This window comes from Lepidochelys kempii, chromosome 2 (assembly GCF_965140265.1).
Source record: "Lepidochelys kempii isolate rLepKem1 chromosome 2, rLepKem1.hap2, whole genome shotgun sequence".
Classification (NCBI taxonomy): Eukaryota; Metazoa; Chordata; order Testudines; family Cheloniidae; genus Lepidochelys; species Lepidochelys kempii.
In genome coordinates, this window is record NC_133257.1 from 256,262,689 (window position 1) to 256,288,878 (window position 26,190).

Below are 26,190 nucleotides of genomic sequence, written 5' to 3' on the forward strand. Positions count from 1 at the left end.
GGAACAGTCTGTAGGTAGTCCTGGCAAAACCAATTTGTAATATAACCTCTTATCACATTTGGATGCTCTCCCCCACCCCTCAAATGTCTCTTTGAGGGAACACTGCTGAGAATGCCAGGCGGAGGAGAGATTTGCCCATTAGTATGAAATGCTGACTTTTGTATAGTGCATGAATGGTAGAAACTTTAAACGTGGGAGCTGCCTTCATGTCTCATGTTTTTTATACCTCTGTGTATGTGTGGCATGTTTGGGGAGTGGGGTGTATGCGTATATCCCTGTTTTTATTTTTACATTAATTTTCCCTATACTCCTGTTTTCTCCTTGTTTTCCTTACCCTGCTTTGATTCTTTTCTGAAATTACCCTCCTCCCACGCTTCCTTTTGCTTCTGCTGTTATTTCTCTGCTCTTCTGTTATCTTATTGGAACCAGTGTAACGGCCATACCTCCTACACCCTGATTGCGTACCACAGGAACCGTGCCTTTTCTGTGGCACCATCACTATAATCCTTTCCCTCAGGTTGGGGGAGGAGAGGCTGACAGTCAAACAGTGGGCCACAACTGCCATATCATCAATGAAATGTGAGCAGTGGCCTCACTTCAGTGCAAAGGCTGTAATCTGCCTCCATGCCGCTCTGTGTAGCATGTATGAGCATCGGGCCCAGCATGGGTGTTTGTAGGCAATGCCCTAATGCCACTCTTAAAGCAGTGTGTCAGTCTGATTCTACCTTAGATTCTTTGAACTGGAGTATTTTGTAAAAACACATATGCAGAAATATATGGTGGAAGGGAAGGAAATCTGTTAAATATGGTCAGGAACAGTGAGGGCTCTAGTTTGTTTATTGCTTTCATAGATTCAGGTGTGATCTCAGAGATGTAAGACAGGTGCATCTTCAGCATGCTTGGATTCTCACTGGGTCACGGAGCTCATCCCAAGCTTGGCAATTAAACCAGTCAAGTTTTGACATGTTTATTTAAAAGTGATGGGATTTGTGCCATACTAAATCCTTCTCAAACTTGTTTCCTGGCTGTCTGCAGGGACTTCAAGAGTAAAAATGTGTTGTTGAAGAATGACTTGACAGCAGTTCTAGCTGACTTTGGACTGGCTGTACGATTCGAGCCTGGAAAACCTCCAGGGGACACCCATGGACAGGTAACAATTAGCTTTTAGAAATAAATGTGGGGCTTACCACATCTGCTGGGAGTGAGCAGTGTTTCTGCAGATGCAGGATATGGGGACAGTTACCGGGGGACAGGAAATTGCAGAAGGGCATTGTTTTGCTCAGCTTGGATAATTTGCAGGGGCAAGAGATACAAAATGCCTTTTTAATTGCTGATTTTAAATTAGCTTCAATAGCTGATTTTAAATTAGCTTTAGTTTTTTGCTCAAAGAGCAGGGTATGAGATGACCCAGATTTACTTCTTTTATATATTTTATATTACACCCACCAACTGTTCTTCTACTTTTGCAAAATACTTATATCCCAGATACTGAACCAGGGAACGAAGTGAGCAGAAACACTTTCCATAAAGAATGGCACTTGATCTTTAAATTTCCTGCACTGCTGGGCACTTTCTTCCTGCCATTTTAAGGTATCTTGGCTCCACCAATAGCCTTTATCTGCTACTGCAGAGGAAGGCGACCCGTTACCCTCTCCAATAGTGCATGTAGCCAGTTGTGCAAGGCTGCATAGCATGGAGGTGGAGGCCATCCTGACCTCTGGAGGCATTCAGTTTATACCTTGCAGCATGAGATTTGATCACTGGTTTTAGCATTAAATATTGAGTCATAAAATTGTTGTTTTTTTAAAATCCAGTCATTGTAGCTGCCTAGAGACCTTTAGCAGCAATAAATCTCCCAAGCTGACTACACAGTGTTTAAAAACAGACAAAACCACCCTACTTTTTTGATGGTTCTGAATTTGCTACCTTTAAATTTCATAGCGACACCCTCTTCTTGCGTTCTACAGTGGGCTTAAAGGAGGAGCCAATAATTTTCCTTTACATGCCTGTATATTTTTGAATATACCATTCAAATCCTGTCTACTACTTTTCCTCTGTCCCACTATGAATTAGCAATGAGTTATTCCTAAGGCTACGATTTTGTCACGTTATTTTTAGTAAAAGTCATGGACAGGTGACAGGCAATAAACAAAATTCACGGAAGCCATGACCTGTGACTTTTGCTGCTGTGGCTCCATGGTTTCTCCCGCCACCGTGGTGACTGGGATCTGTGGGGTTACCCCGTCTGCCCACAGCAGCTGGAAGCTTCTGGTGGGTCCCCTCCACCCATGGCAGCTGGGAGCTGCAGGGTGACCATATTTCCCGAAGAGAAAACAGGACACTCCCAGGTGCTTGCCCAAGGCACCCTCCTCCCCTATGTGAGGCTATTGCCTGTTGCTGGAACCCTGAGGAGGGCCCCCTCAGGAGGTTGTAGCCTGTCACTGGAAACTTGCAGGGGGCCCCATGAGGAGGCTGTTGCCTGTTGCTGGAACCCTCCCAAGGCCCCCCCCTCCCCCCCCTGCTCCAGTCCATCAGCCCTGGGGTTGAAGGAGAGAATGTTCCCTGACTTCTGTGACCTCCATGACACAAACGTAGCCTTAGTTATTCCTAACATCTCTGTAAATGCAGCCACATCTCTGACCATTTTGGTCATCTCTCTCTAGCCCTTTAACAGTGTCTACATCTTCTTGTGCTTAGACTTTGTCCCACAGTCAGGCCCTTGCAAGATGGGAAGTTTAGGATGGGGAAAAATTATTAAAAAGAAAATTAACTTCTGCATTGGACAGGTGATTTCCCCCTTCCACTCCAGTCCACTTCTTTCCTCACTCATCATCATGGCTTGGTATTCACCACATGTGTTTGTAGCACCTCTATAAAGATATCTTTGTACTAAAAGTAACAACATTTTTAACAGTGGTGTGTAAAAGAGATTGAGCTACTCTCTCAAGGTTAGAGGTGGTCTCCAGAACATGGTTGAGGCAGATTGGCAGAACAGTGTGGTGAAGCTTCCAGTGTCCACGTTACACCTGTCCTCTGGATAAATGAGACTTCTATCCAGGGCTGTCAAACCTCTATTCACCAAACCTTTCACCAGCTCAACATTCCCTTTTAAATTTATAAAGGGAGCATTAAGCCATCAACTGAGATCCATCCAATAACTGAGTCTGACTTGAACTTAAGGTGTTTGGAGTGTCTCCAAAGATTAACTTGTTTTTAATTACAGCGTGTGCTGCAATAGCTAGAGGCAGTGGTGTGGATGGATGACAGAATTTCAGATATAGTCATCTTACCTCATGGCATTTAATTCAAACCCTTTGTGTCCATTGAATGATCAATATATACATATCTACACACTTGGAGCCTTTTTACAACTGTTTCATGGAGCTTGAAATGGTTTTAATGAAGAGTGATGCTAAAAAGAGTGGACCCATACTGTTTTGAGTCAGCACACAGCCAGTTTAGCAGAGAAGTAGCTTTGAGGTTGATTGAACAGCTGTAGTTCCTACACACCCAACTATCTCTTGTAACTTAAGTTGCATTTTTTTTTTTGGTGTGTAGGTGGGAACAAGGAGGTACATGGCTCCTGAGGTGTTAGAGGGGGCAATCAACTTCCAGCGAGATGCCTTCCTGAGAATAGACATGTATGCAATGGGACTAGTATTGTGGGAGTTAATCTCCAGGTGCACAGCAGCTGATGGTAAGTGTAAAAATCCCCAGCTCAGCTTCAGCAGGGGTATGTTGTTCATAGAATGGTGGTGTCTTCATAAAATGAATGGCATGTTCTTCTCATTAAGATGTTAATCTGGATTTTCCAATAAACTGTCATTCCCTCTGAACAGTGGACTTCATAGAGTTAAGGTTCAAAGTGCTTTTAACAGTGTGCAGATTTTATTGCATAATGACTGGGAACCCAATAAAAAATTTGGCGAATGAGATGAGAGAGAATAGTGCCACAATTGACAGTGGGCCTATTTTAAAGTATTAGATGCACCCTGTGTACTGTGTCTCCAATGAAGGGGGGTCTTGTTTGTCATCTGACCTGTTCGTTTTCACTTGTTACCTAAGCAAGTTTTGAACTGAAGTGAAAGGCTAATACATCAGCTCTTTCTTCCTTTCTCCAATGTGTAATATAGGGGAGAATGCAGTCGACACTGTAAGAACAAAAGCCTGAGCACTTGAGTTAAGCCATTAAAGCCTTAGCCACGAGAGTTTTCTTTCCCCGCATCACCTGACTTTCTCTATGTTCCTGCCTCAAAATCATGCTTGAAAAATGGGGCAGCCTCTAGTCTGTCAGCAGGAAGTGTCATGTGCAAATAGCGCCATCTACTCATCGGTGACAGGCTTGCCATGTACAGAAGATTGCCTGCTGATGTTAGGACTGAGGGGAGGCAGAAACAGTCATTTAATTCTGTCAACTCCACGACTACCTGTTCAAACCCCTCGGTTTTTGTATGGAATCGGGTTATGGAACAGACATCCAGTCTTCAACGTGCTGATTCCTTAGGGTTTCAAATATTATTGTTTGTTTGCATTACAGTAACATCTAGAGACGCAAATCGTATTGGGACCCCTGTACATGCACATAGTAAGAGACTAGTCTCTTCCCCAGAGAGCTTACTGTCTGTCTAAACTTGACATACAAGGGGAAGAAGGGGAAACAGTGACCCGGAGATAAAGCGGCTTGCCCAAGGCCACGCAGCAGGTCTGTGACAGAGCTGGAAATATGACGCAGGTCTCCTATGGTTCAGAACAGCCGTTTGGATTTCCCCCATCTCCCTTTATTAATTACAGCTTCAAAAGGCCCCTGATGCAGTTCCCATTAAAGCTGATGGAAAGACTTCCTTTGACTTCAGTCGGCATTGGATTGAACCCAAAGTGCAGTTCTACTGTCTGTGCATGTGTAAATGGCACAGTAAACGTCTAGACGTGTGTGGCCCTCCCTCGCTGTCAATCTACGAGGAAGGCCATGCCTCTTGGCTGTCACGCCCCTGAAAAAACAGTTTTAGACAAGGGGGAAGTTAGCGGTCTGGGGCCTCAATCCCATCAGCGGGGTTAAGCAATGAGTGGTCCAGGGGCCCATGCCCTGAGACAGGGCAGGACACCCACAGTCTACAGCCCAACCCTCAGGCAAAGTAGAGCCAGGTATAGTCTGGTAACCCAGGCCCTCAGTCAGGGCGGGGTACCAAGTACAGTCTAGGGCTCCAGGCCTCAAGCAGGACAGAGCGGGGAATAATCCGGGGACCCCAGCTCTCAAGCAGAGCCGGGTACCAGCAGTCTAGGGCTCCAGCCCTCAGGCAGGAGCAAGCACCCAACGCAGTCTAGGGGGCTCAGGCAGACTCACTTCCACAGGCCTTCTGGCCTATGGTGGGGTGGCAGGGCGTAGGGGGAGGTGGGCCCACCCGGCTCCACAGCGTCCCAGCCCAGGGCCCTAACAGAGGCAGAGTGGTCTGCCACTGGGTCAGCGGGGATCCAGCTGCAACCCACGGAACCGGACTCCGGCAGCCACCCAGCCAGACCATAGCTGGCTGTCCGTGGGCCACTTCCTACCCTTCCCTCGGGGTGTACCTGGGTCTCTGGGTTGTCCTTTGTCTCCCCTAGGTACGCTGCAAATGGTAATCCCAGCAGCCCCTCAACATCGGGCATGTCTGGTAGCTCAAGCAGTTAAGGTGAGTCCTTGGGGTCACAGAAGTGCTCAGCAGGTTCAGGCTCCAGCAGCAGGGTGGAAGCATCTGCCTCCCTCAGTGGCTTCCCCTGACCTGAGCTACAGCGCCTGCCCTTTGTACTTCCTGTTCCTGTCCACCAGAGGACGCCTGGCCCTCCGTCGCTGTCCATTTCCAAGGGAGGTCCTGTCTCTCTGCCACAGGCACCTTCTGACTCAACAGATCTGCTCCAGGCATTTATTCCGAGCCACGTCTGCTGGCTTCAGTGCTGAACGTTTAGTCTTGTTGGTCATGCAGAGCCCATACGGCGCTGGGAAACGGAACTGAAGGGCGCTGGGACTCACACTTCAGCAGTAACCTCAGACTGCATGTCAGTTGTGAGACATTGAATGTGCATGCGTGTAACTAAGGGCACGTTTGGGCCTGCGGAACCTTCTACGGTTGGAGGTCCATGCACCAAAAAGAACCCTGCTCAACTCATGAGTGCAGGCTGAGTTTGTAAGGCTGGGAGTTAGTGTGTCTGTGAGGAACATGTTGTTACTTGTAAAATGAGCATATCTGATTTGGAAATAATTGGGGGCTAATAAAGAATGAACCCATAATGCCTCCAGGCTTACTGCAATGACCTCTACTGTGTGGCTGTCCCTGAAGAGTCCTTGGAAACTTCAAAAATACCTTCCCTTCATTCTGGGTATGTCTACGCTGCAGTTAAACACCCGCAGCTGGCATGTGTCAGCTGATTTGGGCTAGAGGGGCTCTGGCTGTGGGGCTGTAAAATTGCGCTGTAGACTTTTGGGCTCGGGCTGGAGCTCAAGCTCTGGGACCTCATGAGGCGGCAGGATCTGAGAGCCCAGGCTTCAATCCAAGCATGAATGTCTATACTGCAATTTTACAGCCCCCACAGCCCTAGCCCCAACTTAGCTGACACAGGCCAGGTGCAGGTGTTTAATTGCAATGTATACATAGAATCATAGAATATCAGAGTTGGAAGGGACCTCAGGAGGTCATCTAGTCCAACCCCCTGCTCAAAGCAGGACCAATCCCCAATTAAATCATCCCAGCCAGGGCTTTGTCAAGCCTGACCTTAAAAACTTCTAAGGAAGGAGATTCTACCACCTCCCTAGGTAACGCATTCCAGTGTTTCACCACCCTCCTAGTGAAAAAGTTTTTCCTAATATCAAACCTAAACCTCCCCCACTGCAACTTGAGACCATTACTCCGTGTCCTGTCCTCTTCCACCACTGAGAATAGTTTAGAACCATCCTCTCTGGAACCACCTCTCAGGTAGTTGAAAGCAGCTATCAAATCCCCCCTCATTCTTCTCTTCTGCAGACTAAACAATCCCAGTTCCCTCAGCCTCTCCTCATAAATCATGTGTTCCAGACCCCTAATCATTTTTGTTGCCTTTCGCTGGACTCTCTCCAATTTTTCCACATCCTTCTTGTAGTGTGGGGCCCAAAACTGGACACAGTACTCCAGATGAGGCCTCACCAATGTCGAATAGAGGGGAACGATCACGTCCCTCGATCTGCTCGCTATGCCCCTACTTATACATCCCAAAATGCCATTGGCCTTGGCAACAAGGGCACACTGTTGACTCATATCCAGCTTCTCGTCCACTGTCACCCCTAGGTCCTTTTCCGCAGAACTGCTGCCTAGCCATTCGGTCCCTAGTCTGTAGCTGTGCATTGGCTTCTTCCGTCCTAAGTGCAGGACCTTGCACTTATCCTTATTGAACCTCATCAGATTTCTTTTGGCCCAATCCTTCAATTTGTCTAGGTCCCTCTGTATCCTATTCCTGCCCTCCAGCATATCTACCACTCCTCCTAGTTTAGTATCATCCGCAAATTTGCTGAGAGTGCAATCCACACCATCCTCCAGATCATTTATGAAGATATTGAACAAAACCGGCCCCAGGACCGACTCCTGGGGCACTCCACTTGACTCCGGCTGCCAACTAGACATGGAGCCATTGATCACTACCCGTTGAGCCCGACAATCTAGCCAACTTTCAACACACCTTATAGTGCATTCATCCAGCCCATACTTCTTTAACTTGCTGACAAAAATACTGTGGGAGATCGTGTCAAAAGCCATGTTAAAGTCAAGAAACAATACATCCACTGCTTTCCCTTCATCCACAGAAGCAGTAATCTCATCATAGAAGGTGATTAGATTAGTCAGGCATGATCTTCCCTTGGTGAATCCATGCTGACTGTTCCTGATCGCTTTCCTCTCATGTAAGTGCTTCAGGATTGATTCCTTGAGGACCTGCTCCATGATTTTTCCGGGGACTGAGGTGAGGCTGACTGGCCTGCAGTTCCCAGGATCCTCCTTCTTCCCTTTTTTAAATATTGGCACTACATTAGCCTTTTTCCAGTCATCTGGGACTTCCCCCATTCGCCACGAGTTTTCAAAGATAATGGCCGATGGCTCTGCAATCACAGCCACCAATTCCTTTAGCACTCTCGGATGCAATGCGTCCAGCCCCATGGACTTGTGCATGTCCAGCTTTTCTAATAGTCCCTAACCACCTCTTTCTCCACAGAGGGCTGGCCATCTATTCCCCATGTTGTGATGCCCAGCGCAGCAGTCTGGGAGCTGACCTTGTTCGTGAAGACAGAGGCAAAAAAAGCATTGAGTACATTAGCTTTTTCCACATCCTCTGTCACTAGGTTGCCTCCCTCATTCAGTAAGGGGCCCACACTTTCCTTGGCTTTCTTCTTGTTGCCAACATACCTGAAGAAACCCTTCTTGTTACTCTTGACATCTCTTGCTAGCTGCAGCTCCAGGTGCGATTTGGCCCTCTTGATTTCATTCCTACATGCCCGAGCAATATTTTTATACTCTTCCCTGGTCATATGTCCAACCTTCCACTTCTTGTAAGCTTCTTTTTTATGTTTAAGATCCGCTAGGATTTCACCGTTAAGCCAAGCTGGTCGCCTGCCATATTTACTATTCTTTCGACACATCGGGATGGTTTGTCCTTGTAACCTCAACAGGGATTCCTTGAAATACAGCCAGCTCTCCTGGACTCCTTTCCCCTTCATGTTAGTCCCCCAGGGGATCCTACCCATCCGTTCCCTGAGGGAGTTGAAGTCTGCTTTCCTGAAGTCCAGGGTCCGTATCCTGCTGCTTACCTTTCTTCCCTGTGTCAGGATCCTGAACTCAACCAACCCATGGTCACTGCCTCCCAGATTCCCATCCACTTTTGCTTCCCCCACTAATTCTTCCCGGTTTGTGAGCAGCAGGTCGAGAAAAGCTCATACCCTAAGCTGCCTGGAAGTATAGTGGGTTCACCAGTGCTGCTGTTTGTTCCTGTGCTCCATAGACTGCGCTAGAGTCCAGTTCAGTTTCAAGTGTTTGTTTTGACCTATGGTTTGGTTCCGTGGTTCTTTGAGACCACCTCTCTCCTCCTTTTCCTTCTCTCATTTTGAGATCAGCCAGATGCTTGTGCCAACAGTTCAAGCTTTGTATATCAGGTGGCTACCAGCAGGTAGCTCCAGCTAAGGCCCCTTTTATTCTGTTTCTGCCTCAGTGGAGCCAGAGTTTATTGATGTGCACAGCATGTTGCAAATGTTCATTCAGGCTTTCCCTAGAGGCATGTTGGAACAGTCCTGATACTTTGACGGGGTGGGGGATGTGCATGGGAAGGTCATTAGCATCGTCCTATCAATAGAGATGGCTTATTTGGGGGCTAAATATTTAGATTTGTTTTACTGATTTGGCACCACATCAACAGGGAAAAACTAAATGGACTTTTTTAGTCACTTTTCAGAGTAATAGCCACATATTTAAATATTGTACTCTTGATGGTTTACAGTTCATGAGCAGATAAAATTATCCAGCTCTTTTTTTTTTCTCCTTTTTTGGCCTTCCGTTTGAAGGAACCCATGTGAAATACTGTCAAGTTTGAAAGAGGTCACAACTTGGTCCAAAGAGACCATGCAGTAATGCATGAGAACCCTAAAAAAAAAAAATCCTCAATTCAGTCAGCGTGCTATTTGTTGAGAGTGCATCCAAGCATTATGAAATGCCAAATGATGTTTCAATAAACCAAACTTATTGCCACAATTGGGAGTCCACACTGCTGCTTAGAAAAGTTTTCACATGCTGTTATGGTTCAGAGCAGTTCACATCAATACTCGTGATAGCTGAAGTGTTCAGAAATCATTCTATATGTGCTAACTGGAGATAGTCTATAGCACAATTAAAACAAAAATTCTCCCTGGAGAAGAAAATGTGCCTCTACTCCTGTTGGAAAACTATCATCTTTGCAGTTTTCAAGCCCTTTTCTCACAGAATGACATTGTTTCAGAATTCAGAGTAACAGCCGTGTTAGTCTGTATTCTCAAAAAGAAAAGGAGTACTTGTGGCACCTTAGAGACTAACCAGTTTATTTCAGAATGCATTTGTGCTTGGCATGGTCCAGCTCCCAGTGTGGATTAAGAGTTAACTGTACAAAGAAGGGTCAAAACGAAAGCTTCTGTACTCTTCTACAGTGTAGTTAGCTCTCTAACCCTGAATCAGATTTCTGGAAGTTGCTGTCCTGTTACAGTGGATCACTTTTCAAAGCAGAATTGACCCAGAGCAAGTTTCTCCAGATCCTATTCCCGAAAGTGGCTCAAAAATTGAGTTTGTCATATGCCTGAATACATTAAAAATTTTGAGGCCCTACATTATGGGTTGATCCTAGCTATGTTTAGCCTCACTACATTCCTGCTTTCCATCTTGGGTCATTTATGTTGAGGTCCATTGAAACGCCAAAGAATTGCAAGAACTATCCGAACATTCCCAAGCTGTGCATTGTTACATGGACAATACTGTCAGTAGCATAACTGTGCTCGAGCTACCTAAATAGATGATGCCATGTAGGCTGTCTGTCACTTAATCAGGGCTGGCTTCTTCAGGAAAGTGTCGGTTCTCAGGACCACCACTGCTGTGTAGTAACCAAAAACAAATGGCTGTGTTATTGCTTTATTGCCACAAGTCTCTGATCAGACTAAGTCATGAAAGAACAAATGAGAAATATTTCATCGGTGTTTGACCTAGCAAGTCAGTGACTAAAATGAAGTGACTGGCATATTAATATCTGCTGCCAGGACATTGTGTGTATTTGGAGTCATACATCAAACATAATCAACTGGGATTTGGTGTTAACTTTCTTAGTTTTTTTTACAAATGCCGCACTAATTTTCCACTAGGAAAAAGGCATAATTTGAAGTGTTGTGCAAGATTTGGGGTTCATAGCAGACATCAGTATCAAATTCTTGAATTGACAACTAGCAGTGAGGGCAGAATGGTTTTGTGAAGGGGGAATGTAAATCACATGGGTATAAAATGATGTGACATGCATAATATGTGATGCTTTGCTTTGACTGGGTTTTTCTGTTGCTTTGGAATTGCAGCTCAGCCTAAGTAAAGAGATAAGTCTACTCAATAGAGTCCTTCTCTGTATTAACATAGTTCTCTCCATGTACCTCAGGTCCAGTAGATGAGTATATGCTGCCTTTTGAAGAGGAGATAGGTCAGCATCCATCCCTTGAGGACCTGCAGGAAGTGGTGGTTCACAAAAAGATGCGGCCTGCTTTCAAGGATCACTGGCTGAAACACCCTGTATGTCCCATCTTGTTAACAGCTTAAAATGTTTCCCCTGATGACTGGAATTAGCAGTGCAGTTGAGCATTAGATGTTAACTTCAAGCCACTTACATCAGGGAAATTATCTTTTAACAGTTTTTGGCAGAATGGAACTGTCTTGAGGCATAAGCTAAACTACGTATGAATTTTATTTCTCTAGTCTCCTGGGCCTAATTTTCAAAGGAGCTGAGCATCCACAACTCCATGGGAACTAAAAGTGCTGAGCACCTCTGAAAACAGTCCCTATCACCTTCTCTCTCCCTGACTTCTTCCTCCCCACCTCTTCATTGGTATGATGTAGAATATCACTAGAAGAAGAAAAATCCATAGCTAAAAATAATAGTATGCAGCTTTTATATACCATTTTTCACTAGCAGAGCTCAAAGAACTTTTATAAAGGGGGTCAGTATCATGTCCCCATTTTACTGATGGGAAACTGAGTGATTTGCCTAAGGTGAACCAGAAGGCCAGTGGAAGCATTGGGAATCGAACCCAGGGCATGTGACGCTTATGCAGTGATGAAGTGAGTTGTAGCTCACGAGAGCTTATGCTCTAATAAATTGGTTAGTCTCTAAGGTGCTACAAGTACTCCTTTTCTTTTTACAGATACAGACTAACACGGCTGCTACTCTGAAACCCATTCTGTTGGATAGTTTGTCCTTTCTTTTACTGTGGTTTTAATCAACTGATTTGATTTTTTTAAAGCTATTTCACCCTTCACTAGCGTAAGCAGAGATGGAATATTTTATAATTTTTTGAGCATTAATTTAGTGAAAAGGATTCCCATCCCCCTGGCATTAGCTTTTTTTGAGGCTTAGTGTTTGTGAGATGGGCCAGATTGATATCTGAAAACGAAGCCCTCAGTTTACCTATAGAACAGGTCCACACACATTCAGTGGCAGTGCAAGCTTCCTCCACATTCTGAAAGCCAACATGTCTCAACCCTATTCAGGAGAGTATATCAGTCTCCAGGCCCATTCAGTCCTCATTCTCTCTGAAGAAATGCCAGCAAAGGTGCTAATTGCAGTGATGAGTCTTTTGTGCTTTGGGCACCTGTCCACTAATTAAACTGAGACCTCCAAGTCATTGCACATGAGCCAGTGAACTGTTAGATGACTTACCTGTGCTGAATTAAAAATGATGACCTAAAGGCAAAAGGTTCAGTCGCTGAGCTGTCCAGTCCCCATGCACTAGAGAAGACGCTAGATACCTCTATCTTCAGCCACATAGTTGCCATTTTTCAGAGTAACAGCCATGTTAGTCTGTATCCGCAAAAAGAAAAGGAGGACTTGTGGCACCTTAGAGACATTTGAGCATAAGCTTTTGTGAGCTACAGCTCACTTCATCAGATGCATCCAGTGAAGTGAGCTGTAGCTCACAAAAGCTTATGCTCAAATACATTTGTTAGTCCCTAAGGTGCCACAAGTCCTCCTTTTCTTTTTATAGTTGCCATTGTTTCAGGTGGTTTAAATTCTTTCTATTTCCCCCAAACCAGGGACATTAGTTGTTGTAATATATGGTTGAATCCTGATTATTCAAAATTGGATAAAATTCAGATTATTAATAACCTGCATTTAGTTGTACGGAAGGTCAGGTGTTTAATCCAATAATTTTATAGGATGACGAAACACACTATCTATCTATCTATAATTTATTTTGATATATCTATAAAAATAACACAATATATAGTGAGAATACATAATATAACAGTTTTCCCATAGAAATGAAGCAGTATTTCTTTAGGAAGATGAGTTTTATAGTACTTGTAACAAAGTTGCCAACTCTCGTGCTGTTATCGTAAGTCTTGGAGTATTTGGTGTTTTGTTTTTCTTTTTCTTAAAATTCCTGTTCCTGGAATCAAGTGATTAGTTGAGAATCTCTGCTTTGATTTTTCCTTCATGTTTGTGGGGAAAAAGCTTGATCCGAGTGCACCCTAAAGAGTCAGGACCCATAAGACAAAGAACTTGTGTATTATTTAAAAAAAAAACAAAAAAAACACAACTTTTTTTAAAGTCTCTTATAATATTTTGAGGCCTAACTCAGGATTTTTGAGAACCTAGGGCAGGCAATATTGACATAGGGACAATAGAAGGGCTTGGAGTAAATCTGCCTCACACTAGCCTGCCGTGCTCTAAGTGTCTATGTGGACACTGCTGCTGTGCATGAGGAGTTTCCTAGCATGCTTTGATCTGCTCCTGTTTTACAGCAGGGTAGCTCAAAGCACACTAGGAAACTTTTAGTGTGCAGCAGCAGGGTCCACAGCAGACTAGTGAGGGGTAAATTTACATACTGTCTTGCCACAAACTAACCATTCTTATAAACAAGCCCATAGGATCTTCTGTTTAAGAGATGTGCCCAGATTCTCTTACATCTGCTGCCAGACTCTGTGTGCTGCTCAACATGCCACCCCCTCCCTTCCGTCTAAAAACAAGGTTTCAGCGAGAATCTGTTTGCTACATGTGTGTTTCCTCTTGCCTCTCCAGGGTTTGGCACAGCTCTGTGTTACGATTGAAGAATGCTGGGACCACGATGCAGAGGCTCGGCTTTCGGCAGGCTGTGTCGAGGAGCGCATTTCTCAGATCCGTAAATCAGTAAACGGCACTACCTCGGACTGCCTCGTTTCCATCGTGACATCTGTCACCAACGTGGACTTGCCACCCAAAGAGTCTAGTATCTAAGTCCTGGTTCACTTTTGTCTTTCCAGACTCAGTGGATTTAAAAAAAGTTTAAAAACCCAACAAACACATGAATGCAGCTGCTATTTTATCTTGACTTTTTATTGTTGTTGTTGTTGTTGTTTTTGGATTGGATCAATTTTACCAGCACATTGCTCTACTGTATTAAAAAAAAAAAAAAAAGAAAAAGAAAAAAAAAACAAAGACGACATCTCAGCAAGCATTCAGGTGCCGACTAATGAATGCAGAAAAGGTGCAGGTACCTCAGAACCTCAACAAACTCACTTCATTTGTGGTTTTTTTTTAAATTCAGTTTTCTGGGTTTCTCTTTATCAGTCTATCTTCAACGCAGAGCATCTCTGACATAAAGGAAAACCACATACCATCTTAGAAAACGCAATGCTGTAAACTTTGGAGGAAACTTAAGACTGTTACATAAGATTACACCTTCCTCAAAAGGATTATTTTTCCCTATTTTCTTTTTTTGGACAGTGAGCTTCAAAAAGAAACAAACAGCAGATGTGTCTTTTACGGATCTAACGGGTGTCATTGTAACGGAAAAGAACACAAGAAACTGGGAAGAGAATGTTAACTCTTTGATGGTAAAATTAAAGGGGGGTGTTTAGTATAAGGGAAAGGGAGAGTGACGTTGGACTTTGCAGCATTTGGAGAAACATCATTTGCTATGGAGCTACTTCTCAGGTAACCAGTTAATGAGGGGAAGAACTTTTTTGAGGCAGAGTATTTATCACCGCAGCATATGGAGAAAGTTGGGTCAAAGAGCCAATGGGATAAGCAAGGTACTAGTTCTTACTTCCCCCAGTATCTCAGGCTTGGGTGTTAAAAGAACAAAACCAAACCATGGGGTGGGTGTGTGTGTGTGTATGTATATATATGTGTGTGTGTGTGTGTGTGTGTGTATATATATATATATATATATATATATGTATATATATATATTTAAAACTCCAGGTTAGAATTGGAAAAAGATGCTTTTAAGCAGTGTAATTGAGAGAAGTAGCAGCATATTCTCAGAAGCACCCTGTAAAGTATTGGAAGATTTGAAAGCATTTATATCTTGCTTTAAATATAGTAGCAGTTCAGGGAATAAGGCCTCAGGGCTGGATAACTGCTTAGCCCAAGCTACCAGTGCAGATGGTTAAAAAGAAGAAAAGTATGATTTCTGGCTCTGTAGAAAGGCCTTTTTTTAACTGGAGGGGAAAACATTACCTGGGCCAGTAGCAGACAGTTGCACCCAAGAATCATTTGAATTGTAAAATTGCAGAATATAGGGAGGTAACAGAGCAGCATTAGAGTTAACCATAGAATCTGTTAAACCAATTTCTTTGACTCAGCTTTCTCTTTATCTGTGACTAAACTCTTTTGTCTTAAAGTGGTGCATATTCTAAAATACCGTTACTCTAGTATGCCATAAACTTGCTCTAGTCAGTGAATGTTCCTAATGCTGCTGATTCAACATTTAAATATTTTTTTAATTTGCAAAACATGCAATGTTTAAAATACAACACACACACACACACGTTACGTGGCTTCCGAGGTTTAAACTGAAAAAAAAAAAATTAAAAAACTTCATGACCACAGACCACCTCAAACCAGAAATACCTCAGAATTTTCTACTTGTATGAGTTTTATTATATATTTTGTTAGTTGTGTTGTCTTGTAGTAAGTCTATTTTAATGTAAGTTGGCTTTTATGACAAGGGAGTTTTAAAAAAAGAAGAAAAAAAAGAAAAAAAGTTCCAACATCTTTTAGGAAGTGCTACCATTTTTTGTTTTATAAAGCACCATTGTAAATAACTGTATACAGTTGTAGAATAACTGCCTATATAAGGTATCTGGGCATTATTCACTCTTGTTTGTGAAGGTTGTTTCCATTTTGTGTTTGGTCTGTTTCAGTGAAAGGACAGTACATCTTTTTATTAAATAATTTTACTTTTTCTCAGAATATAACATCCATACAAAAATCAATGTCTTGCTAGACTGAAAGTTATCTTTCCTCTTTTGATTGCCAGAACTTTTAAATTTTATTTGCTTTTATACCAAAATATTGCCCTAAACAAATGACCTTTTTATGATGTAAAAATATATATTCTATAAACAAATTGGGATTTTTTTTGTCACTGACAAAATATCAACAGGGAATCTTGGTCTAGGTGTAAATTATTAAGCAAACAAAATTACCGCCTGGAAAAAAAGATGAAAATTATTTTTCTCAAAAGCATGGCTTTAAAAACCTTGATAAAAGTCCTTGATATTGGAGAGACAGTAAGGTAGTTGCCTTAATTTGTCTGTCTAAATAAAATCTTAAACACGTTTTTCAAGTTATTGAATGTATATTTGCATATTAATATGTGCACACATGTAAGTGTATTTGTGTATGTTGATGTTTCTGATTTTTAATGTGACCCTGTTCAGAAAACCTGGACAAAAACACAGGCAAAATAATAAAATTCTGGCACAGTTCATGGTTAACATCTTTGGCCCCAATGCTACAAACGCCATAGTGCTTAAAGTGAACCATGCAAGTAGTTCTGTTGAAGTCAGTGGCAATATTCACATACTTAAAGTTAAGCATGTGCATAAGTGTTTGCAGGATTGGGACCTTTCTTTTGCTTTGTGAATACATTTCTGCACTGAGATTTATATACATGTGGTTTAGTGTTTTGAAAAGGAGTGATACAAGCTTTGGGGGTGGGATTCTAGATAAGACTTAAGATTGAATAAACTGTAGTTTTGTAGGTTTTTTCCTGAAATGGGAGCCAGTCTAGATTGTTATGGAAAGTAAAAGCTGTACTGTCTTTTAACTATTATGATCTTTGTGCTGTTCTGGATTTTTTCCTTCAGAATTATGTGTTCTGGATAAAACAGGCTTGTTACAGTAGTTGCTTTTTTTTAAACTGATTTATTTAAGAAGCTTTAAAGTATTTATTGAAAGTGCCATATGATTTTCAATAGCCTATTAGACATTCTTCCTCAACAGTGTCTTTTGAGGAAGAATAATCAAAAACTCTTAACATGTAGCTTATTTTACTTCAGAGAACTGTAAGGACATACCAACTTTGACCAAACACTGATTGTGAGATACTAGCATCTTCTCTGGCTTTACAGTTCCTTATAGATCATTTTGTGAACATAACTTAGTAACTGGTAAGAGGAAATTTCTGCAGGGCATATATGTTCAGTTACAAATTTATATGTGATTGTGGGATGTGTGTGTGTGTGTGAGTGCATGTTAGTATGTCAGAGAAGGAAGTCCTGAGGTCTTGTCTACATAAAAATTTGCACCAGTTTAAACAAAGGTGTACAAATTTTAGTTAAACTTGCAAGTTTTTCATGTAGATGATTGTTCTCATCAACTGTACAGGTTTCTAAATACCAAGCGAGTAGTTTCATCCCTGCTAATCCAGCATTTGAACTGTCATTTTACAGTATCCATTGGAATTTTGTTTAGTATTGTAAAGACATTTCCTAAGATAGCAATAAGGCACCTCCACAGGTGTAGCAGTTATAAGCAATTGCAGCCATTTCCCCTCAACACCTTGAATATGATTAGGACCATGTATTTTCATTTTTGAAGTGCCAGTGATCACAGCATTTGCAAACTTTGAGACAAGCCTATTTAAAATATGCTCTTTAAAATTTTCATATTCAAAGTTCATAGTTTAATGTTAATTTTAAACATCCTGGGTGGCAATTGGCAATGGCAAATTTCCCTTTGGCTTCAGGGGAGCCAGGATTTCATCAGCGTTTATCTTAACTCAGGTTATGAATTTGTCACACTGACTTAATTAGTTATCTGGCTGACTCAAGTATGAGTTCACATTTTAAACTGGGAAACTCTACAGGAACTGAAATTGACTATACAGGATAGATCTGCTAACTGCTAAAACAATGTTAATATCAGTGTACCAGGGCTGGAAATTAGTGCATTGCATGAATGTTTAAATATATGTGCATTTTATAAGGAAGGCTGTGAATTAGTCCTTGGTAAGCAGCATTTAATTTATTTATGCGGAATACAGATTGTATATTGCCCTCATCAGCAAGTAATCTCTAGCAACCTACCAAAGAAGTAGTCTATTCAGTTTGTTGCCATCAACACAGCTGACTTGTTCTGTCATCCTTTACAAGTCTCTTATATGAGTGTCAGAATAGTATATTGTAGAAAGTGATTTTAAAATTGTTTTAACTTCCTAGCAGAAGCCAGTGACAAAATTTCCTATTATACTAAAAAAGATAAAGATATGAATAATTTTTGGGCTACATTTGCAATAGAACTAAGCATCCACCCACAAATCAGATCAAGATTTTGGAAAGTTAATTAGGGCTGGTTTGTGAGTCCGTTCTTCATATTGCAGTCAGTGAGGTATAAGGGTGGTACTCCGTGTGAGCTAGGGCATCACAATCTAGATCAGAATAAGAATTTTAAGACATACACTGTGGTCCTAGCACCTGTGTTCTTATAGAAAGGCTTAAAATTCAATGAATCCACCAATTCCTAAAATTTTATTGAACCTTCTAAGTGATTATTATCTAAAACATAGTTAGTTGTGTTACGGATACCACAGATTATTGGCTAAGTATGAATTAAATACTACCTCTTAAAGTAAATGATTTTTTTTTAAATTAAACCCATCCTGGGTGAAAGTCAACTAATTCCTCCTGCAGTTTTGTTATGCTCTTGAATAGTTTATTTAAAAAATATAAACCTGGTACCACACATACCTTAAGTAAGCCCAATTCTCACTATAGAAGTACTAAAACAACTCCCTATATTAAATCATAGTAGTAATTTGCTACCCAATCCTGCTCTCTATAATCAGGCAAAACTCCCACTTAGGTCAGTGACAGTGTTTGAGTTTTGGAGTTGGCCCTTACTGTATGTGTTATGTCTATGAATAGGAATTTTTAATGGTCAAGAGTATCTCTCCACATTTTGAGTTCCCAGAATCATTGGTTAATCTAAGATGCTTTAATTTCCTTAGGTCTATCAACACTTGCAAAGATGGGTATAAAACGCACTTGCATTCAGAATTTTCTACAAGCCCCAAGTTGTGGTGTTGAGATAAGTAAAGGAGGGTACAGACCAAAGTTGGAAACGGATTTTTTTTTAAAAGCCTTATGGGTTTGGACCTTTGTGTCTCCATAGTCATTTTTATTAAGGTATGAGATGCAGTGTCTTAGACTTTTCTCTCATACTTTTAAGGTGAAATTCTGCTCCTCTCCCTGCCCACAAAAAGCATTAGATAAGAATTACACCTGTGGAAATGCCAAGTGCGCATGCTCAATCTCTAAGTTTCAGGGGCAAGATGCAGCAAATGTCCCTTCCCATTTCTCTGATTAGCAAGTTACATTTCACCCAATACTGAGGTCTCAATTCTGTTCCCATTGAAGTCACTAACTAATCATGGAAGTTCATTGGATGCAGAATTCCTGGTGGAAATTCCCATGTGCGGACCTTGTAGGATCAGGGCCCTTCTTACCAGGAGTAATGATTTCTCCTCTAACAGCATCTAGACTGAAAAACACACACATAATTCCAGTACCACTACCTTCTAGACAGACTGTCAGAGGTTTACCCAGTTTTCCGGGAGAAAGAACTAATCTCTTGTTATGAAAGTGAGACATTTAAGTTGCAGAAGTTACTGCTTGATAACATTGTGAGCATGAAGTTGTTGCAGTCCTGTCCAAGTAGTACTTTGGTTGAGAAGTTACTAAGCAGGAAGCACCCCCCAACTATATCACTTTTGCATACAGAATATTGTTTGGTAACATTGTAAATAAGAGGTAGACTATATAGTAAGAGAGGGAAATAAGAACATTTTAACTTTTTTACTTTGGAAAAAAAATATATATATTTAGTTACATATACAAGCAAAAATTCTACATTGTGTACCTGTTCTTTTATACCACAAATTATTTTTGTAAAGTCTAATATGTTTCTGCAGGGAAAAGGGAGAAAAGTTTTGTGTATCCACAGCAAAATATATATATATAATTTTTAATCTAACTCTGCACTACATCAAAGTATAGAGGATGGAACAGTTTAATCTGAAACCCATTTAATAAGCAGGTTGGAAGTACATGGACATTTTTGGGGACTGCACTGTACATTTCTAATTGGTTACCTTGTATGTTTCATCCCTTCTGCAAAAGAGGCTTGTTGCTTTTGTATGGCCAGCTACGACTTAACCAAGAAGGCTGTTTTCATATATCCATGCAAAGATCCATGTGTGATCAGTGTGCTGTCATGCATGTGCTGTGATGCTGCAGTGGATTGTGAAATCCGAGTTTTGAGAATTTTCAAAGACCAAATACTTGGGTTGATTTTACTCATTGACATGTCCATTTATAGCAGCCGCTTCTGATGCATTGATGATATGATCTCTAAGGAACTGTTGCCAGCAGAAACCCAATAAAACAAATTTCTAGAAGTCCCTTCCAATTGTATAGATCTCATAAACAGGTCAGGCTTTTCCAGGATATTGAGACAGGTGTTCTGTTTGCCTTCTGAAAATGTAAGGGATGCCTTTTCTTGTTTTCTTTTAAAAAGCATGAGTGGGACATTGCCAGGTTAAAAATCCTATAAATTTCCTAATCTGTTTTACTAGGCAAAGGTGTTCTTGAATTTTTTTTAAAAAAAACTTCTAAAACGTACTTTTCACCACTTACGTTGGCTGTTCACTTTTTATATCTAATTTAGCTTGGACAGTGTAATCAGACTGGACAGTATTGCTTTTCAGCCAGTTTTGCTTTCTGGGTCTCGTGCACTACTCTGATGCCACAATGTCCACGTTGCAAACATTGCAGTAAAAATCTTTAATCCAAACAAATTGTTCTCACTGAAACGACAACAATTCTCTGGGGCCTAGCCGACCTGACAGTGTCCACTTTAAAATCCGCTCATGAAAGACTTTGAGCAGTTCCTGCCTTTTGTAATGGCAGGTCCTACTTCTGTATTAGTCTTATGAGCCCTGGTTTAAATTTAAAAATTAGATTAACCTAAGTATGTCACTCAGGGCTGTGAACATTTTTGCTTTCTGAGCACTGTAGTTAGGTTGACCTAATCCCTGGTGTAGACACAGCTATGCTGGCAGAAGAATTCTTTCGTCGCCCTATCTACCAGCTCTCGGTGAGATGGATTAAGTACATGATGGAAAACCCCTTCCACCAGTATAGGTAGCACCTGCACTAAGGTGCACAAGCGGCACAGCTGCAGCAATGTAGACGTGCCCTCTGAGTAAAATCTTGGCCCTGTTGAATTGACTTCAGTTGAGCCAAGGTAGATAAATGTGTTCCTGGAGCACTTTTTAAAAGTGCCTGGTTAACAATACATGGAACTTCTTGTTTCCTAAAACTTCTGAGTTAGGTTAAAATTCTGCTCCGATAACTGAAGTAATCCACAAAATAAGTAGTAATCCTCTCTGTTGAGACAATTCCACTGAAAGATCATATTTCTGTTATGTCCATTCAGTTCTGAAATGTAACACTATTCTGTTGTGCCTTTGTTTTTAACATGTAAAAGCAACTGCTGTAATTTTTAACTTGTTTTTTTCTGTCTGAAAAAGAACCCACTTTTCATTGCCCAGCTGTTATTTCTGGATGCAGTCTGTGATCCAGGTATTTCAAGAACCAATTACCTCAAACCTCATACAGTGTTGCTATCTGGATTCTCCTTGATACTACAATATTGTAACATACACAAATAGGAACCTGCTACATATGGGTGTTTTTCATTTATATATATATATATTTCAATATATATATTTATATATATATATATATATAAATGAAAAAGATCCCCAAGGACTGAAGAAAAGCAAACTTTTTCGTTTTCCAATATTGAAACCAAAAGGGCTTCTGTAAAGCTCTCTAATGGCATTGTGCTGGATATAGATCAAGAGGGTGTTATCTGAAAAGTGCTTCCTTTATTAATCTTCTAATTTCTACGGTTTTCTGTATTGGGACGGATGATGTGATTAAAATGCTGTTCCTGCATTTGTCTTGACCTTCTCTGAAGCAGAGGGCTCACTGACGTTTCCAGTTGTTAAAAACTCAGTGAAGAACATTCTGATAAGATTAGTGTTGTAAAACTATAGTATACCACAGTGCATTCTGGGAAGACTTCTGTAGATTTTGTCCCTGTAAAAAGGAAAGCAGTGGCTGTGTCTTGTTCGACTTTCTCTACTATTCCAATGAATTAAAGCTTAACCAGTGACCATCACAGAGTCATTTTGAAATCCTAACGGAGTAGTAGTTAGTGGCCTTTCTAGGCTGCAAATTTACCCTCTAACTTTATAAAAAGGTGGCTAGGTGGTAAGGGTTTAGGATGTCCATGGTGTGTAATAGCCAAAACAACTTTCTCTTGATGGAGCCCTATAATATGAATGGACTTTACCTTTTTATTCCCGTCTTTTTAATACAGTCAGCTTCAACACTAAAAGAGTATTCTGTAACAGTATCTGGTTGAAGGGAATTGAAGCCCTACCAGTTTTTGCTGAAGGAAAAAATCTATAACGTTGTTCTCACTGGTCATTTTTTGGGAAATATGGATTAAAATGTGTCTTAATTTTAGCCAGATACACCAATACAGTTTGCAGTTTATATGAAATAGTAACATTCATATCCAAACATTAAGTAATTTAAAGGGAAGAAGGTGATCAGTGACCCTTTAAAAAAAAAAAAAAAAAAGCATTAGTGTAAGTGTCAAATGCTTGTATGGCTATTGATGGTTACAGGGAATCTTTGGTACACCTTTTACAAAAGTATTAAAATCTCCCAGAAGAAACGTTTTAGAACACCGATGGCCTTTCCAAGCAGTTATGTAATGGTGCAAAACCAGCTGTTAGGTCCATCAGAATTTACGGAGGTGGTTACTGCAGACTAAGGGCTAGTCTGTGCTAGAATTGCTACAGTGGCACAGCTGTACCGACGTCGCTGTAGTGGTGCTAATACATACGCTCTATGATGACGGGAGAGAGCTCTCCCGTCCGTCTAATTACTCCATCTCTCTGAGCAGTGGTAGCTAGGTCGGCGAGAGAGCTTCTGCTGCCGACAGAGCACTGTCCATACCTGTGCTTAGGTCGGTGTAACTTACGTTCCTCAGGGGAGGACGGGGAACTTTTCCACACCCCTGAGTGATTTAAATTATACTGAAGTAAGTGCTAGTGTGTACAAGCCCTGAGTAACATGCTTCTTGATCTTAATTCTATGCCATAAGTCCGCACAATGCTATTGTCAGTCTGTTTGAAATATCTGCTTACGAATTCTGCATGATCCTCATGATAGAGTTGAAGGCTTAATCTTTCACCTGTTAATATTTTTCACATTTCTGTGAAATTTGGCTAATTTTATATTATGAAGTTGACTTGACTTACGTACAGTTTGATGTCAATTCTTGTGGAAGAGCTTTCTGCATGTAACATTAGACAGATACAGTTAAACAACACAGCATAGTACAAAACTGAAAATGTTTTGGCACCAGCAGAAAGAAATTTCACCCTAACCATTTGTCATTTTAAACTGTCATATTATCAGTTTTACCAGCTACTTCTAAATTTGTGCTTTATTAAAAAAAATATTAAAGAATCCTAAGACTTGTCTAGCTTAGTGAAATATGTGTATATCAGTTTTAGGATGGATAGCTAAGTCTTATTACGCTGTGTTACTTAACTTGTATATATAGAATATACATAAGAGTTTGCAGTAACCTGTTTCTCCAGGATTTCCAGTTTGAATGATTTAATAAACTCTGACAATGAGATTAAGTAAATGATTTAGAAGACTGCAGAAGTAAAGTGAGTGTAAATCAGAGGAAGCTCTATCAGATGGTGAAATAATTTTTAAAGATTCTTTTGGTCCTTGGCTCAAATTCAATAAATACTGTTTGTATACCAGGATATGTGAAATGTAAATGTTGTAGGTTATATTTCACTCTTGTAGCTATTAAAAATGTAGAACAGAGCTAGCTTGTACTACTGAGTTAACAAAAGTTATACTGAAGTATCCTGTTGAAGAAAAAAAGTATACGGAGTTCAGCTCATTGCTGTAACCCCTTTTGGATTGAAGTGTGCTGATTTTTTTTATATATATAAATTTGTGTGCTGATTTTTTTTATATATCTATATATATAGATATAGATATATAAAATATACACGCGCACACACACACACACACACACACATATAAAATGGCCTAAAGCAGACATCCATTGTATTGCAGTTATGAAATGAAGATGTTTTGGAAAGAACATTGTATCATAGTTCATAAATTTGCCGTGGATCTTTGTTCCTTTTTACTGTGGTATTTTAGAAATGAGTCTCAAGATTGAAATTAGATCTGCCAAGTTGGGGTTTTGCTGCTTCAGCTTTGCACTGGGTGCCCGAATAAACCAGTATGAATGTAGTGTTTGCCCTGTGTGAAGCAGCTATACCCCAACAAATAGGAGGAAAAAAACTAGAAAGAACTATTTCAAGTTTATCTTTTTGTATATGAAAATAAACAATAAATTACGAATATTAAGCTCTTCTTTTATTGATGCAACTTCTAAAGGCCTTTTTTTCTTTACATCTGCCTGAATTATTTGCTTTTAAAATACATTGTAGAGCATCTTCATTGTTTATGGCCTCCTTGCCATCTAGTAAAAATTGCACAGAATTGGAGCCTGCCTAATTCCACCCCATCACCTGGAACATTCTTCCTGTTGGAGGGAGGTGAAACTCTGAAAATGAAGTTCCAGTTGAATCTATTCAGTCATGGGATATGCCGTTAAATACTATCTAAAGGCTTATGAAAATCTCATGGCCTCTGTGTGTGAGAGGAGACATGGCAACAAATAATTCATTAATAAAAAGGACTGCCACATAGGCAAATCCTATGAGCATGTGCACAGGTTGAGCACTAAGTTCTCTGATTCTAGTCCTACTGTCCCAGGACAAGATACATGGAAATAGATAGCATGAGCATGTTGGGGTAAGGTGTGGGAGCAGCGTACCTGGCCAACAGAAGTCCTCATCAGCTACCAAGGGACATCAAATATTATGATTTTCAGTTAATCCTTAGCACTGTTCTGCAAACATTTATTAACTCATGTTCCCCTAGGAGGCATGTTACCCTTGTGTTATAGATGGGGAAGCTAAAGTACGGAGGAGGTTGTCCAAGACGACAGAGTGGATGTCAGAGCTAGGATTGGAATTGCACCTTCCTCTTGTCCCCATGTGTCATCTTTGATCTGCACCCTAGTGAGTGCGGTGGTGGGAGAGGGAAGACCTCAAGGAAATTGTGCTGAACTTTGACAACCGGAATTTCTGTGCTACTTATGTAACTCAGCATGATGCTAGAAACTAAATATCACCAAAACTTCAGTGAGAGGAGGGCTTCTTTTGCAAATGGGTGTGCAAAAGGATTTTGAGCAAGGTACCCTGGGTCTGACTCTCAGTGCTGAGATGCTCTCTGGTTATGTCTTTGGGATGTGTTGTGTGTTCCTTTGGAGGATTGGTTACTAGTATCAGCACAAATAACATTTTCACAAATTACTTGTCATAAATAAAGGGAAGGGTAACCACCTTTCTGTAGGTTTCAGAGTTAGTGTTAGTCTATATTCGCAAAAAGAAAAGGAGTACTAGTGGCACCTTAGAGACTAACCAATTTATTTGAGCATAAGCTTTTGTGAGCTCAAATAAATTGGTTAGTTTCTAAGGTGCCACTAGTACTCCTCACCTTTCTGTATACAGTGCTATAAAATCCCTCCTGGCCAGACGCAACATCCGTTACCTGTAAAGGGTTAAGAAGCTCAGCTACCCTGGCTGGCACCTGACCCAAAGGACCAATAAGGGGACAAAATACTTTCAAATCTTGGGGGAGTGAGGGGGAGACGGCTTTTGTTTGTGCTCTTTGTTTACGTGGTGGTTCTCTCTTGGGACTGAGAGAGGCCAGACAGAAATCTATCTTCTCCAACCCATCCTAATCCAAGTCTCCAATATTGCAACCAGTATAGGTAAGCCAGGCAAGGCAGATTAGTTTCTTTTGTTTTATGTGAATTTTCCCTGTGTTAAGAGGGAGGTTTATTCCTGTTTTCTGTAACTTTAAGGTTTTGCCCAGAGGGGGATCCTCTGTGTTTTTGAATCTGAATACCCTGTAAAGTATTTTCCATCCTGATTTTACAGAGGTGATTCTTTTACCTTTCTTTAATTAAAAT

At 41.0% G+C, this 26,190-nt stretch overlaps 1 protein-coding gene across 2 annotated transcripts in view; it reads left to right on the forward strand.

The window, feature by feature from the left end:
• Window positions 1-25,593, forward strand: part of ACVR2B (activin A receptor type 2B) — a 172,577-nt gene extending 146,984 nt beyond the window's left edge. For both annotated transcript variants that reach the window (XM_073334660.1, XM_073334659.1), the window contains exons 8-11: window positions 1,036-1,150; window positions 3,559-3,697; window positions 11,146-11,276; window positions 13,783-25,593. In XM_073334660.1, coding sequence (XP_073190761.1) covers window positions 1,036-1,150; window positions 3,559-3,697; window positions 11,146-11,276; window positions 13,783-13,977 — 580 coding nt within the window. In that variant the 3' untranslated portion in view covers window positions 13,978-25,593. The remainder of the gene's footprint in view (window positions 1-1,035; window positions 1,151-3,558; window positions 3,698-11,145; window positions 11,277-13,782) is intronic.
• The last annotated feature ends 597 nt before the right edge of the window (window positions 25,594-26,190 follow it).